The sequence below is a fragment of the Sesamum indicum genome, linkage group LG1, assembly GCF_000512975.1.
Source record: "Sesamum indicum cultivar Zhongzhi No. 13 linkage group LG1, S_indicum_v1.0, whole genome shotgun sequence".
Taxonomy (NCBI): domain Eukaryota; kingdom Viridiplantae; phylum Streptophyta; class Magnoliopsida; order Lamiales; family Pedaliaceae; genus Sesamum; species Sesamum indicum.
Window position 1 is genome coordinate 6,335,353 of NC_026145.1, and position 16,453 is coordinate 6,351,805.

Sequence of the window (16,453 nt, forward strand, 5' to 3'; positions counted from 1 at the left end):
CGCAAAATCATCCATGAATGATTAAATGTGTAAAGCATTACAGACTTCATATTTTAGTAAATTACCATAATATTTATAATTATAATATTTATGAATTATTAATTTAGAGTTTTAATGGGACCTAATATTTATAAAGGAATTTTTCAAAAAATTATTATTTTATTATCTTATCGAATTTGATGATTTTTTACAAAGGCCCAAATCGGGACCGAAAGATTTTATTATTTTAAAGAATTTATTAATTTATATAGGTTTTACTGTACTTAGAAAACCAAACCCATCTACTTTGCACTAATTTGTTGAATATTGCTAGCATTTCAAGCTGCTAACTTGCGTCAAATAATTTAGTGATGATTTAATGTAAAAATAATTATAATATATTGAGAATAATATAATTATTCAGAGACAATTTTGTTCAAAGAGAAAGTAAGCGTTACATATATTAATTTACGGGAAGAACAATTCAGGGGGAAATATTATTTAACCCTTTATTTTAATAAAAATAGTTTACATGATTTATAGGCTTGATTTGGAATTTAATTGTAATATATATTTATATAATTAATTATAAGATTTTCAATCAAAATACCATAAATTATTTTTGTTAAATTTAATTATTTTAACATTAATTACATGATGGATTTCTTTATTTATTTATTTTTAATTTCCTAATATTAAAAAAAATATTCGTGTTAGAAACCCCTACCAGTACCAGCTGAGTCCCTTCGTCTTCCGCTCTTCTTCTACCACACCACTTCAAGCCCCCACGCGCCGCCAGCCGGAGACTCTATCCTCAGCCGTGGGAATGGAACTGGGAGCTGGCGTCAGAGGTCTGAATGTAAAAAGCACGACGCCGTGTCTCACCCCATCGACCCATATAAAAGCTCGGAATCTTTACAGTAGCCGTGCCTACTCATATGCTTCCTTTCGCGCTCATCGGATTCCCATTTGCAAAGCATCTATAAAGGAGAATTGCATCAGTGCGGAGTCCGTATCGAAGGTAACTATTTTATTTAACTTATATATGTATGCAACTAGTTTAATGATTGTTGCTTTGGTTGAATTTCATGTTTTCTTGTGTTTAATTGCGTGTTGGATATTGGAATTTTTAGTGAGTTTTCAGGTAAAATATCTTATTTCTTCTCTTGATAATATGATTGTGTGAGGTTTATTCTTGTGTGAGATAAGGTTGGTTTGGCGTAGCAGAGAGCAAGAGGATGGTTTGTGCTGCTAGGCTTTGTTCGTGCTTTAGCGTCGGTCTTTGAAGGTGTATAATGATGTTTGAAATGATTATCATAATTTGTGAACATTTGAAGAAAGGAGGAATGATCTCTTAGCCATCTCTTGTCCTCACCGAATCGTTATAATCAATGTGGATTGTTTCCTTGGTTGAATTAAATCCTGTTTCCCAGGTAAACAGAATGTCTGCTGCTGATTACTCAATGGATGTTGAGCTTTCCAGTTTGACTGCTTTATGCCCATTGGATGGCCGGTATTGGGGTAAAGTGAAGGACTTGGCACCTTATATGAGCGAATTTGGGCTCATTAAATTTCGAGTTTTAGTAGAGGTATTTCTCAGACTAAACATCTTTTGTGCTTGGTGCTGAAGAGGCTTTACTGATTTTGTTTTCATGTAGATAATTTTTTAATTTTGTCCTACTCTTTTCTGTTGGTTAGGTAGGCAAAATGTTTGAAGTACATATGCTCATCTGAAATCAAAATCATGTCATTTGGGTCTTAAAACGGTGGAAGAAATCATTTCACTGCTCTGTTTCGCCTGCCTGCATTTTTGCTACTCATAATTCAAGTCTCATTATGTTACCAAAAAATCATTGTACTAGGTGTTATCTATGTTGGATTATCAATTATGATAAAACACAACAAAGAAATATATTTCTTGGATCAGTGCTTTTCCAGTGACTGCCATTAGTTTGTCAGTCATTTGTGTGAGTTGCATAAAAAAATTTCACCAAAGAAAATACATGTGGGTGGTAGTGTCCTGGTGAACATGGTAACAAGGAAGTGTAAGCAGTATCAAGCGATCATTGTTTAGCTGATTAACTGAAGTATATTACTAATTTTTGTTACCTGCTGTTTGTATACAGTCCTGCTTTAGAGTGTGTGGCTATTTTCATCCACTTTAATCTTCTTTAACATCCTCATGATTATATATGTATATCCTTTATCAGATTAAGTGGTTGCTGAAGCTTTCCCAAATTCCTGAAATCCCTGAGGTCCCAAGGTTCTCTGCAGAAGCTGAGACTTATCTCCAAAACTTAAGTGATCAATTTAACTTGGACGACGCCTTGGAAGTGAAGAAAATTGAGAGAGTGACTAACCATGACGTGAAGGCTGTTGAATATTTCCTGAAACAAAGATGCCAGTCACATCCAGAGATATCTAAGGTACATATGTCTGTACTTGGAGTTCTTGATGAATTGAATATTTGGGATAAACTACAATTGGACTTAAGGCTAATAGCTTGAAATTGTGTTGGAGATTAGAGTACTCTTTGGAGCATATATTTTTTTGCCAGGATGTCTTCTTTTTCCCCCTACATTTTTATATGCTTTACCCTTCATTATCTATCGACAATAATCCATTTCATTATAGGTGCTTGAGTTTTTCCATTTCGCATGCACATCTGAGGATATTAACAATCTGGCTCATGCTTTGATGCTGAAAGAAGCTCTCAACAAAGTCATACTACCTGTCATGGACAAATTGATCACAGCAATATGTAACATGGCCACTGCAAATGCTTCCATTCCCATGCTTTCTCGAACTCATGGGCAGGTAAATAACTTTGGGTGCATAAAATGTGATTTTACTTTTGTACTTGAGATCATCTCCCTCTGCTCTCACACTTAAGGATAAGCTCACACAGCCACACACAGCAGTCCCTCATGTGCCATTGCTTCCATATTCATGTCTCTTTATTTACGCATGTCCTACTTATCAGGTAGACACAAGTGATAAAACTGCCATATGAAACTAGCTTATGTTGCAACATTGCACCATAAGGTGTTAGATTTTTAAGATCATTTTGTTTACTCCAATAAGCATATTTTGAAGATCGGTTAACGATTTTGTGATTATACAGATTGAATAATGACTATTAAAAGTTCTCAATCCACTTTTTGAATGTTTTTTTTGTTTTGTAGCCAGCTTCACCCACAACCTTAGGGAAGGAAATGGCAATATTTGCTTACCGCTTAAGTAGAGAACGAAAGGAATTATCTCAAACTGAAATTTTGGGGAAGTTTGCTGGAGCTGTTGGAAACTATAATGCTCATCTTGTTGCATATCCTGATGTTAATTGGCCACAAATTGCAGAGGAGTTTGTGACATCTCTTGGAATAAGTTTCAATCCGTATGTGACTCAGGTATGTCAATTGAAAGTAAATTTTCTCTTGATGTTACATAAATGGCCTATTTTCATATGATAGGACTTCAGAGTCATATTGTATATCTTGCCAGGCATGTTTTGATTATCTCATGGAGTAATTATGCTATTGACTCAAGAACTGCTAAAGCTCACTTTTGCATTTCTATTCCTGTCTGGAACTAAATTATTTTAATCAATTCTTAATTCATCTGTCAGGCTATTAGATAGCCATAAAAACTTTCTATAACCATGTCTGAGATCGTGAACCAAATGTGTTCTTGCCTTTATTGTACTCTGAAATTTAGATGAGATGGATGTTTGATATTTTTAATCAGGTAGGCGGTTTTGCCAGAATAACAGTACTCCTTTAATGTCTCTATTGATTTATGTTAATTATTGGCATTCTAAAACAGATTGAGCCTCATGACTACATGGCCAGGCTTTTTAACTCCATCATCCAGTTCAACAACATTTTAGTTGACTTTGACAGAGATGTTTGGGGATACATTTCTTTGGGTCACTTCAAGCAGGTGAGAGGAATATATATTGATGGATGATTATATGCTTCTTTTAATATGGAAGACCATGATGCATTCTCAAATATAAGCAGATAACTAAGGCTGGTGAGATTGGATCGTCAACAATGCCCCACAAAGTTAATCCAATTGACTTTGAAAATAGTGAAGGCAACTGTGGAATTGCAAATGGAGGCTTATCCCATTTAAGCACGAAGTTGCCTATTTCCCGCTGGCAGGTTTGCATACACTTCCCTTAGAATTTGAAGCTGCTGAGTCTCCTATCAGCATGCATGAGCTTATATTACCTTCATCTAATTTGAAGTTGTATCTCATATGAATGACATGAGCATACTTCTCTTCGATTGTTTTTTGGCTCTCAACTTTAAGCATCTAAGCTCTATCTCATCCCTATGCATTTCAAATCTTAATAAATCTTTGTTATGTTTTGTTATTACAGCGAGACTTGACTGATTCAACTGTTCTAAGGAACATGGGTGTAGGATTAGGACATTCTCTTCTTGCGTACAAAAGCGCATTGCAGGGAATTGCAAAGCTTCAGGTAAGAAATATAACTTGGATGACTTGTATGAATATTTCCTGCACAGTTTCTTTCTAACTTGCATTAGAAACTACGTACTGTTACATTTGTGTCAAAGGTAGTTCCAAATGATCCTACCTAGGAAAACCTCAAATGGATATCAAATGACAAGTAGTTTTGCTTGGTATGATCAGCTATGCTGTCTTACTTGATATTTTTTTTTCTCTTTAGATAAACCAAAAAGGTTGAATAAAACCGGAGCCAAAATAAATTAGTCATTAAATTCTGATTGGTAAATGTAGTGAGAGCTAAATTGTTCTGGACTTAATGCTAGCATTTTAGCAAGGTGAAAACGTTGGGGCGAAATTTTGACCCCAATAATATATCCTAAGTGCTATTTCTGACAAATGTATTTTTGATATAATCTGAGGTATCCTTTAGAAAGAACTTGCATTTCTTTTCTGTTGCTGTCCCTTGAGGATAGGACTTTGGATCACATACTTAAGAACTTTGATCACTTTGTCATTATCTTTTCTGATGTGAGGAAAAATTTCCAAGTGGATGGAGCATTGTGTGTTGCGTTACATTAATTACCATATGGAATATCACCATCTTCATTTGTTATTATTTCATACAGGTCAATGAAGCTTCCTTGATTGCTGACTTGGACCACTCATGGGAGGTGCTTGCCGAGCCAATACAAACTGTATGTGACTTTTGTCTGATATGTTTGATCTTGTGTTATCTCATTAATGTGGAAATATTTTGGGTGACTTTCGGCAAAGCTGCAGTTCTTTTTTGGTTGCTTTGCAATGACAGAATTTGAAATACTGTGTAGACTATATTAACGACACCTCATGATTCATGGAAAATGACCCTGCTACTTCTGCTCGTGGCTTTCTCCAATTCATTCTCTCTCATGTGAAAATTAGATTTTACTCAACACAAAATATTACAGATTTTGTATTCATAAATAGTTCCCAGAATGATAAGCCCTATTGTTTAGAGTTTATTTACGGTCTCTATTCTATCTTTATAGGTAATGCGAAGATATGGTGTTCCAGAGCCATATGAGAAATTGAAGGAGCTGACTAGAGGAAGAGCAGTGACTAGAGAAAGCATAAGAGAGTTCATTGAACGTCTCGATATCCCAGTTGAAGCTAAGTCTCATCTCTTAACTTTGACGCCCCATACTTATGTTGGAGCTGCTGTTGAATTGGCCAAGAACTTGGACACAGTTACGAGCTTGGTGAATGGAGCTATCGTCTTATGAGTGCTATTACTGAGTGACTAGACGAGGTTTCGACTTGCAGTATACTGCATTCTGGACCCAAGGAGGTTTTTTACCAACGTAAATGCTACTTCGTTTTGAGAAGAGCAGAAAACCTGTCTGTCGTAGCCGTTCTATTTGGTGCAGTGCCCAGAACACAGTCCCCGGTGTTTCAATCTGGGTTCAGCCAAACCATAGCTTCCCTTTTTCTTTTTCGAAAAAAGAAGCGGAGAAATGTATGGGGTTTGAACTATTCTGGGATTTTTCATGTATTTCAATCCTTTAGTCGAAATGAAGATGAAAAGAAAATTCATTTATCTACACTTTGTCTTAGAAAAGATACTCATTAATAGGTAAGTAGCATAAAATAACTACTTGAAACAAAATCTGTATCCTACTGATTCGGACAAGTTAAATATGACGGAATCACAATGTTCAATCCAGGCCAAATTAGTTAAACAAAATCAGATTATGAGATCAAACAAAATAATTAGATTAATTTAGCACATGATCCTGTATTGCATTTGCATTATTAAGATCCCTTTAACAATTTTAGTGCATATCATTGTTAATATTTATTTATGATTATGTATCTCATAGATCTATTTATAGGATGAAACTGCGATTTTGTCGATTTAATCAACAGATGTATGATTACCACATGGCCAACTCTTATAAATTTTGACAAAGAGAAAAAAAAAAAAAGAAAAAAAGAACACAAATAAATGATGGGACTAATCACTTTGGTGATGAGGACGTTTGGCGACCAACATCTAAAATTATTTATGGTCAATCATGATTTGGAGCTTAATTGAACTGTTTACACCCAGTAAAATCCGATAAAGTCTAAGAAGAAAATGCACCTAATTTGCGAGATCAAATATACAAATTTTTCCTGATTTCAAGAACTCATATGCTCAAAATGCTTTGCCTATATGTTGAAATCTTAACTGATGAGCACTATTATTTACAAACAAGTTGTTAAATATTGAAGAATTATTATTTATATTATTACTTCCAAACTCCATGTCAATCATGTAAATCGAGATTATATAAAATTAATTCATGAAATTAATTACTAATAAAGTAGTAAGTCAATCGGGGGATTGAAAACAAGTTACAATGCCAAAACCTGGAGATAATAAATGGAGAAGAAAGCTACTTAAGTCATCATTCCCATTCCCCCCAAAACTCTCACAACTACACCATTTTTTCTCCTACAAACAGAGAACATAAAACCAGAAGCTCAAGGTGGCGTTAGTCATTCCAGCCACCTTCGACCACGGGTGGCGACAGAATGACGAAAACAACCTCGAGTTATCCCCATATTATTACCACATCTCCATCATCACCAATCTCTAATCAAAGCCCTCTTAAGTTACAGTGATATTGTGGCCTTAGATGAGATATCTAGCAACAATTCACACAAAAGGGCAGCAAAAACTTCAGCTTCCAACTCCATAGCCACCTCCCGGTTTTCTTGATTTAACGATCGCCATTCCCCTCCTTTTTCCATGTCCTTAACATAAACTCCCCTGTTTCTTGGCACCTCCCATGCAAGAAAGAGCTCACTCGTTTTTCTCCCGTTGATCCAATTTTCCGCCTCTTCAAGCAGCTCCTCTTCAAACGAGTATCCACCCCATTGCCTTTGCGGATGCACGTTTTGATCAATGATTCTTTCTCTAAAGAAGTCCGAGAGTAACTTGTCTGCCTTTATCTTGAGGCCATATGAGGGCAAAGTGTCCTTCATTTGTTGAAGTAGATCCAATGCTTTTCGTTCTGCTAGGCCTTCCTCATCCTCTTCTTCTTCTCGCTTGATCTCTGATGTGGATTTCTCATCAACGGGAGGAGAACCAGTAGATTCATTATCTGAGTCTGGCAGAAGTACGAATCGTTCGACTAGGTTCACTGGCTCGAGCTGAGTACACTCGAACTTTTGAATCTTTTTCATGAGCTTCTTCTTAGTTCCTACACATGAAATTGCCATGTTTTTCTTCAGGAAAAAGACCTAAAGCAGTCGACAACGAATCGTGTAGGACATGCACAAAGGATTTTCCCTTCCTAAGTTAAAACTCGAGTATAAACAAAGTGTGTGTGGTATGAGAGATTCGAGTAGCTCACCTTCCACAACTGCGAGGCTGTGTGGGAAAGGAGAGTAAACTTCATCATCGTCATCATCATCATCATCATCAAAGGGACAATCGAGCACCGATACCGGACTCAACTGTTCCTTCTCTTCACTAACTGACCACTGCTTCTCCTGTTCATTAATCCACCAACATGTTACATATATATATATATATATATCCTAGAAAATACAACTTTCCGGTAACAATCATCTGTCGGAGACAGGAATAGAGATCATACAACATATTAATTAATTAATTATTCAGAAGAAACAATTAAGGTAGTTGTTTCCTGTAAGAACGTCGGAGTTTTCATGGTACAGTCTCGTCAATCAAGATTTTCGTCAACAATGACTCGTTTGTTAATCCCACATATCCATGATGTGGGAAATCTTTTACGACAGATGAAAGATTTTAGGGTTGGAGGGATCATCTTACAGTAATGGAGTATAATTTAAATTTGCAATAAGAGTCCACATAAATGATCACACTTAAATAATAAATAGAGTAATTACATCTACACCCATAATCTATGGCCTATTTTTACAAATTATCCATGCCTTTTGAATAATTATACATACACCCACAAAAAACGTTAATATCATTTATATAAATCAATCTTATTTTTTTAAAAATTACACATATACATCTTAGAAACGTAACATCATTGCACAAATTACCCCTAACTTTTGGAAAAAATGCAAGCAACCTTATATGATATTGCAAATGAGCAAATTACCTCTCGATGAAAAATAAAAAAGCAATTTATCCCCTTGTATTTTTCAAAATACAACAATTTACCTTCTTATAACTTTTTAAAATTAAAGCAATTTACCTCCTTAGACGCGGAGGTAAATTGCTTCATTTTAACAAATACATAGGGATAAATTACTATTTTTTTTTATAAAGTAATTTGCTAATTTCCAAATCATATGTGGTAAATTGCATTAAACTCCTAGTTTTTCACTGTCTAGGGTTGTTTCTATATTTACATAAAATAATAAGAGTGGTTTCTATAATTACGTAAGAAAACAAGGGTGATTAATAAACCACAAATTAGGGATTGCAAATATAACTATCTCAATAATAAATGACACGCACAACTCCTGGAAATAATTTTGTGGGCCGAAGTATAATATTGATAAAGCATAGGGGTCGTAAATGAAAAACAAGTGTGTTAGGAGGAATTAGGATGTTTGAAATGGAAGCAAATGGAGAGAGATCAGACCACAAAGCCCCATGAGAAGTAAATCCCAAGAATAGTATCGAATGCGTCAAAAAAGTCAACCCCACTACTTTACTAATATATATCACCTCTCCCTACCTTTTTTTTTAATATTCTTTATAATCTTTAATAAATATAATATATATACATACGAATAGTAATATTCATAAATAATATCAATATTATTAATAAGTTTCAGGAGACCAAAAATTCTTTTCTCATTTTAACTGGATTAATTGCATTTTAATCCCTACAAAAATACTAATAAACATAAACATCCCAAAACAAAAAAGTGTAACGCGGCCCTTAAATTTTCCAAGAAGAAGTTCGTTGTGTCCAACATCAAGAGGTCGTGTTGTCGTTTTCCCGATAAACGTTCAAATTATCTTTTTTTTTTTTTGAGATTTTTTGTTCGTAAGAAGGTCCGTTGCGTTTAGCTCAAATTTAACTTATTTATCAAAAAAATATTTGAATTAGAATGATGGGCATGCTATGAAATATATAATGACACTGATATGGCTTAATTCTTACTACTTGATATTTTCGCACCTGAGGTTTATAGTAATTGCTCTATAAGGACCCTAACCAACTGGGCATTTCTAGGGTAATAACAGCACAAGGACAAAAGGGCATTTTAGGAAATGCAATAGAGGCGAAATCTAGTATCTCGCGTGCAATGGAGAACCGAGTTTCCACGCCGTAGATTCCGCTCGAAGACAAGAGATAGCGGGATCCTCGCCGCAAATAGTAATTTCTTTTTATTATATCATAAAATCCAGCGTGGTCTACCTGTACCTGGCGGTATACAAACCGCACGTGTACCCTCCACCTATTTTCTCTCCATCTTTACTGCTGTAATATTTTCACCAATATCGAAATTTCTACTATTATTTTTTTAAACTATTTTTTCAAATTTTTGAAAAATAATTTTTAAATATATTTCCCACATCGCCAAAACATTCTTTTAGTCTCTTATGTGGTTCAAATTCAAAAGTTTTGATCATCACATTCCAAATTTACCATTAGACACTATTTTCACCTCAAGTAAAAAATCAAAATATTTATACACCCAAGATCGTGGAATTCAAACTCATAATCTTTTAATCATAAAATCTCAAGTTTTTACTAACACAAATTAGGATAAAAATGCCGTAACTTCTGCATAATTAATTACAGAAGAATTGATTTTTATTTAACTGATCTTATCTTACTTGATTCCGTAAAAATTAAATCTTGAATTGTAAAATCTTTAAATCTTAATTTGTACAAACTTTTTGCGTTAATTCGTCGCAATTGTACCATAGATTTTTATTATTCAATTATCAATAACTAATCAATAGCTACTTCTACAATAGACCAACAACTGTTAAACTGTACAAAATATAAATTGTATATTTAAACAGTCGAAAAAAGATTGTATTTTATATTATAAGATGATTCTGAAATTTCGATCGAGCGAAAATAATTTAAAATTTAAAATATGAAATACCCTTAATTATAAATATAGTTAAATTTTAAAATCTTGAAGAGTGAAGACAAAGGTAGGTCAATTAATTGAAAATAAAAGCAATGGTGAGTACAAGATTCAAATTTTAACACACAAGCAACCCAAGTTGGCTCAACAACTTACAATAAAATTTAAAATTAAATAACAAATAAATAAAGGAACTGACCTTTGTAGAAGAGTTGTTACTACTGGTGGTTGAGTCCGTTGAAACGTCGCCGTCTTTTGGAAGCTCTGTGGCTACCTCTACGGCGTCGTTCTCGTCTTTAGGTAAATTTGAATTTACCTCAGAGGAAGAATTACCGCTCCAGCAGTACGAACTTAGATCATCGCTCGCCGATCGGCTGTTGCTGTTGGTAGTGTTCATGGAGGAGCAGTTGGAAGTGTCCAGTGGTCCGGAGTCCTCCTTCAGGAGCTCATCAAACGATTTCCAGCGTCGGATCTCTTTCTCGTTTGATTTCCTCTTCCAGAAGCTAGTTTTCTTGAGGATTTTCTTAGAGAGGTTCCGCGGTAGAATTGATCTCGTCCGCTTTTTCTTCTCCGGCGAACTCCCGGAGCCGAAGGGGAGGCGTTTGACGGCCGTGATGACGGTTCGGAAAGCGGCCAGGGCTGATCTCGACGGGTTTTTGAGTGGGGATGGTGCGTGGTTTTTCTGGAAATAATTGAGATATTTCTTCTGCTGCTTCTGCTGCTGCTTGCTTTTGAGGTCGATCTCGATTAGGAATCGGACGGTACTGCCACAGCACTGTCTTCTGGGGAACGATTTGAAGCCATTGGATGAGCATGAGCTCATATCATCCAACAGGTAATCTTTCAGCAACGAGGGTTTCGGCGGCAATGCCTTGGGTTTAATCACTCTGGAATCCATGATTCAAAAAACAACAAAAACAGATACAAATTACACACACGCACACACACACAGAACTAGGGTTTAATTTCCGTTTTTGAGGTTAATTTCTGGTGCAGCAAAGAGAGAGTAACTGTCTACTTAGAACCAAACCAAAGGAAAGAAAAGACAGTGGGGGTCCAATAATCAGAATACTGAGCAGAAATCCGAATGGCATCGAGTGGAAGTTGATGTTTCAGCTCTGATGAAATGGTGAGACGATGAGCGTTTTACATCTGTAGTACAAAAGTGATAATGAGCAGAGATTGGGAGGAAGTGGGGTTTAGTATTATAGTGAAGAAGAGAGTGTAAAAATCAGGGAAGAATGCAATTCCCTTTAAAGGGTTAAAGAATAGTGAAAGTGAGAGGCAGCTTCTTGATTGCTCTGGTGAAGATCTCTAGGTTTTTTGCTTTTAAATTTAGAAAAAAGAATTCATCTGAAGCATTTGCTGTATTTGGTCTGAGTGTGTGTGTGTGTGTGTGAGAGAGAGAGAGAGAGAGAGAAGTAAGGAGATGTAGGAGGAGAAGAAGTAGAAGAAGAAGATGGGGATGATGCTTCTTGGAGTGGTTATTTGAATCTTAAGTTTGATTAAACAATGGATTTGAAGTTGTGGGGATTTGGTTTGAAAAATGTGTTGGACTGAGAAATGACCAGAAGTTGACCTTTCTTCATTAAACTAAACTAATCGCCTGTCTAATGTGCTCTTAATTACCACGCGCTTTAAATGCCGCCACACCCCCTCCCCTGACATTGCAATTAAGTATCCTGTTTTAATTTGATGTACAGTATAGGGTTGTTTATGTTAATGGTTAAATACAGTTACCACTTCACATCAATTATTTTTTAAAGTATTAAAATTTTTAAAAATTTTGCTTTTTTTTTTTTTCCGAAAAAAAATGGAAGGTATTATTATAACCAACTCAGCCGAAGGCTAAAAAAAATTAACACAACAGAAATATAGTCAAAGAAAGAAACCAAAGACGAAGCAATGCAACCCTTACACAAAAGGTTGGAGTTGACACATACAAGAAACAAGAGAAACAAGTGGCGGAGCATCCGCCCCTCCTCCCTCGAAGACCATTTATTACAGTTAAATCGAAGGGACAAACTAAAGTAAGAAAAAAGACAAAGTTTGAGCGTGATAGTCTCCTATGAGCTCGGCGCATCCACTCCTCCACATCGAGGCTGTTATGCATCACACTACCCTACAGAATACCTGACATGGCCCATACTAACTCTGCGAACAATCAACCAGAATTTGTTCCAACCGTCTTCCTCCAAGCCATAGACGGGGCACATGCCATCCACTTCCAACCGCCATCGTCTAAGGTTACGCTGCATTGGAAGGGCAGAGTGGTAGCATTTCCATGTAAAGAGAAGAACTTTGGGGGTTGCCTTCTTACGCCAGATTAAGTGCCAATCGTTCCACTAGCGAGCCTCATCACTCCAACTCGGCGTGGCCGTACCTATCGGGTGAGAAGTTAGCCAGTAAGCACTTCACACTGTAAACTTCCTCTTTGGATCATAATGCTAAAGGAAACGATCAATCTCCCTTATATGAATAGGATTAAGATGCACTAAACGTCCAAGGGGTCGAACTCCAACTGGACCAGCCCCTCATTCCACCAGCCTCAGGGATCAAGCAGCACCTGCACAGTCCCATCAACCTCAAGCGTACGGGAAGCAACACTAACTGGATCGTTGCCAGCCGTAGGAGCCAAGGTGATGAAGCTATTCGTACTAATGAACTGTCCCTAATACTCCATCAGATTCTGGCCTGCAACAATGATTTGGCTGCCAGAAGTGACATCCACGCATACAAGGAATTACCTCACCCCGTCGCCTGTACAAACGAGATCCTAGGGAAGTACCGTGCCTTGAACATCCTGTGTATAAGACTACCTGAGGCCGTCATAATTCTCCACGCTTGTTTACACAAGAGGGCGACATTGAATTCCTTGAGACTCTGCATCCCTAACCCACCTTCTTTCTTTCCTCTATGACCTTTGACCATGCTAATCAGTGAATTCTCCTCCCCACCTCTTGATTCCAGAAGAAAGCTGCCAACATACCTTCCACCTCTTTTAGGAATGTGTCTGGTAATTTGAAACAGCTCATCAAATAAGTGGGAATAGCTTGGAGCACCAACTGAATCATAACTGCACGTCCGGCTCGGGATAACTTTAAGCTGACCAACTCTGCATCTTCCTCTAAATGTGTTCCTTAATGATGTCAAAAATCGCCTGTTTTGATTGCCCCACAATTGCAGGAAGCCCGAGATATTTGTCATGTTTATCCACAACCAAAACTCCAAGGGACGTGACCACCTCCATTCTCACATGTTAAGGCGCGTTCCTACTGAAGATGATTGCCGACTTGCTCATGTTCATTTTAAGCCCAGACGCTCCTCGAGAACGCGAAGGACGTTTATGATGCACAACCTTGCATCCTTCATTACCTGGCAGAATATAAGTGTATCATTTGCAAAGAGTAAGTGGGGAACCCGTGGTCCGTCCAGACAGGTGGAGACACCCTTGATATTCCTAGCCCTCTCCTCATGCTAGATCAGGTTGCTAAAGACTTCTGCACACAACAAGAACAAATATGGAGAAAGGGGGGTCTCCTTGACGAAGCCCACTTTCTGGCTTCATAGACCTAAAAAACCATTTAATAAGAATGAGAAAGATACAGAAGAGACATAACATATAATTAAATCCATAGATTTAGCACACAAACCAAGTTTAAGAAGCATTCTTTCAAGGAAATTCCACTCAACTCCATCATAAACCTTACTGATATCAAGCTTGAGCGATATGTGACTAGAGGATCCCTAGTATTCATGAGCGAGATAAGAATTGAGTTCGTGAGCAATCAAAACATTATATATGATTAGTTTGCTAGGGGCAAACGCTGATTGGGATTCTGATATCATACTACCAAGGAAAGGCTTGAGACAGTTAGCAACAGCCTCAGAATCGACTTTGTACACAACATTGCACAGGCTAATAGGTCTAAAGCCTGAGACCCTCTCTGGACTGGCACACTTTGGTAATAAGAAAATATGAGTTTGATTAAAGGCAGGATAAAAAATCCCATCATTTAAGAAAACGAAGAACACAAGTAGTAACATCATTACCAACAATGTACCAATACTTTTGAAAGAATAGAGGGGGCATACCATTAAGACCAGATGACTTTAGAGGATGCATCTGATGGAGGGCTTCCTCGACCTCATCAGCGGAGAATGGATGTAGGAGGGCAACATTCATCTGGTCAGATACTGGTGGCGGAAGCTCAACGAGGCATTCATCTATCACATGTGATTCAGGATACGAAGGCTGAAACAAATCCAAGAAGTGGTTAGCAACTAGCATCTAGATTTCCTTATCAGTACCATAAACCCGCCCCTCCTCATCCTTAAATGATTGGACTAGTTTACGGTCTGTACCGTCCCGTCGCCTGTCTATAGAAGAAAGTTGTATTTCGATCCCCCTCCTGCAGCCATGGAGCCTTGCTTCGTTGCTTCCAGAGAACCTCCTCACGCTCTAACAACTCCTCTAGTTCAATCTTTCACTTATCTACGTGTGCCTTTACCTCCCCAGTCAATGTCCCCCTTTTCACCTTACTAATCTTATCATTAAGGAACTGGATCCGTCGAGTAACATTGTTGAAAGAAGATCGATTCCACTGCTCCAAAGCAACCCTACACATTCTGATCTTACCCTGCACATCCATGTCAGCATCCCCTGCTGAGACCAGGTCCAGCCATGTTCTACTACCGCTGCACACGCTTTAGCCCTCACCCACACCGCGTCAAATTGGAATCTCGGCTTCAAATATGGCACCCCATCAAATTCATCGACCTCATAGGTAAGAAGAATAGCCGCATGATCCGAACATGCCTGAGAGAGGTGTGTAACTGAGGCATTTGAAAATCGTTCTAGCCACAATCGGCCGCTACATGCTTAGTCCAGCCTCTCTCGAACCATGGCCCGATACTCCATGTTATTACACCAAGTAGACATATTGCCTGAGCTGCCCATGTCTCACGAGGCGCCTTCTGCAATGCGGGGAAAGGGGCACCGTGTGGCTAGCAGTCCGCAGACTACTTCCGCCAATAGCAACACACCACCGAAAATCCGACGGGCACTAGCACAGCACACCGACAGGAATAGCAACAGCAACAACAACAGTAAGCAAGGTGCAGTACGAAAGCAGTAAATTGAGCACGCGGTTCAGAAAGTAGATTTCATTGTTGAGCACGCGGTTCAGAAAGTAGATTTCATTGCATTGAAGATTGCATATACATTGTACAACGATGCTAGCACAAGGGGATCACCTTGAGGGGGACACTAGCACGCACACTACACCAAGCTTCGAGAACTCATTCCCCCCTATAATAGTCTTAAAAATGTTTTTCCTATTGACAGCAGTAGACATTGAAAAAGCTGAACATCGCACCTCAGGAGGCCTAACATCCCCCTGAGCAAACAAAAGTATTTACAACGGTACATCAAGTACAAGACAAAAGACCAACGCCTAAAAACTCTAAGACTGCGGAAGCCTAGCGTCTGTCGGCGAAGGTTGTTGGTCGATCGTGTAGAGCGATTGAGTGGCCGAATGTGCGTCAAGGGTGCCGAGTGCGCGGGCAGCCCTTGACACCATGTCCAGTCTGATAAACATTGCCAAAATGCCTCCATCTACCCTTGAGGTCTCTCGTTACCTCCTCGTTTCTCATGCTGGAACAGTATTTCGTTAAAATATCTCATACACAATCATGGTTTGACTGAATCCCTCCGCAACCGTCTTAATAGATCTCATGAATCAGGGAGCCTCAAAGCCTCAGGGTGCCCATAGAATCCCGTGAAGCGCCAACTGTTCACCTGCCCCTAACCCCTGATCTTTATTTCTTAAATTTAGAAAGTTCATTTTACTCTTACAAAAATTGCTTTATGAAAAAAAAAAAAAAAAGAAGAAGAGAGAGAGAGAGAGAGAGA

The 16,453-nt window shown here is 37.8% G+C and overlaps 2 protein-coding genes across 2 annotated transcripts; one reads left to right on the top strand and one right to left on the bottom strand.

The window, feature by feature from the left end:
* Positions 689-6,035, top strand: LOC105157395 (adenylosuccinate lyase). Its single transcript, XM_011073811.2, has 10 exons — positions 689-1,000; positions 1,413-1,568; positions 2,190-2,405; positions 2,614-2,796; positions 3,165-3,386; positions 3,802-3,918; positions 3,999-4,142; positions 4,364-4,465; positions 5,082-5,150; positions 5,484-6,035. The coding sequence occupies exons 1-10, from the start codon at positions 806-808 to the stop codon at positions 5,715-5,717; spliced, it is 1,638 nt and encodes a 545-aa protein (XP_011072113.1). The 5' UTR covers positions 689-805; the 3' UTR covers positions 5,718-6,035.
* LOC105157406 lies at positions 6,781-12,091 on the bottom strand. The gene is made up of 3 exons (XM_011073819.2): positions 10,739-12,091; positions 7,836-7,974; positions 6,781-7,682 (listed from the first exon to the last, which is right to left on the bottom strand). The coding sequence occupies exons 1-3, from the start codon at positions 11,435-11,437 to the stop codon at positions 7,093-7,095; spliced, it is 1,428 nt and encodes a 475-aa protein (XP_011072121.1). The 5' UTR covers positions 11,438-12,091; the 3' UTR covers positions 6,781-7,092.

Excerpts from the sequence above, each read along its gene's own strand:
- LOC105157395 (XM_011073811.2), top strand. The coding sequence starts at position 806 with ATGGAACTGGGAGCTGGCGTCAGAGGTCTGAATGTAAAAAGCACGACG. Across the intron at positions 1,001-1,412 it reads GTGCGGAGTCCGTATCGAAG|GTAAACAGAATGTCTGCTGC; the intron begins GTAACTATTTTA and ends CCTGTTTCCCAG. Across the intron at positions 4,466-5,081 it reads AGGGAATTGCAAAGCTTCAG|GTCAATGAAGCTTCCTTGAT; the intron begins GTAAGAAATATA and ends TATTTCATACAG.
- LOC105157406 (XM_011073819.2), bottom strand. The coding sequence starts at position 11,437 with ATGGATTCCAGAGTGATTAAACCCAAGGCATTGCCGCCGAAACCCTCG. Across the intron at positions 7,975-10,738 it reads GTAACAACTCTTCTACAAAG|GAGAAGCAGTGGTCAGTTAG; the intron begins GTCAGTTCCTTT and ends ATTAATGAACAG. Across the intron at positions 7,683-7,835 it reads CAGCCTCGCAGTTGTGGAAG|GAACTAAGAAGAAGCTCATG; the intron begins GTGAGCTACTCG and ends TTTCATGTGTAG.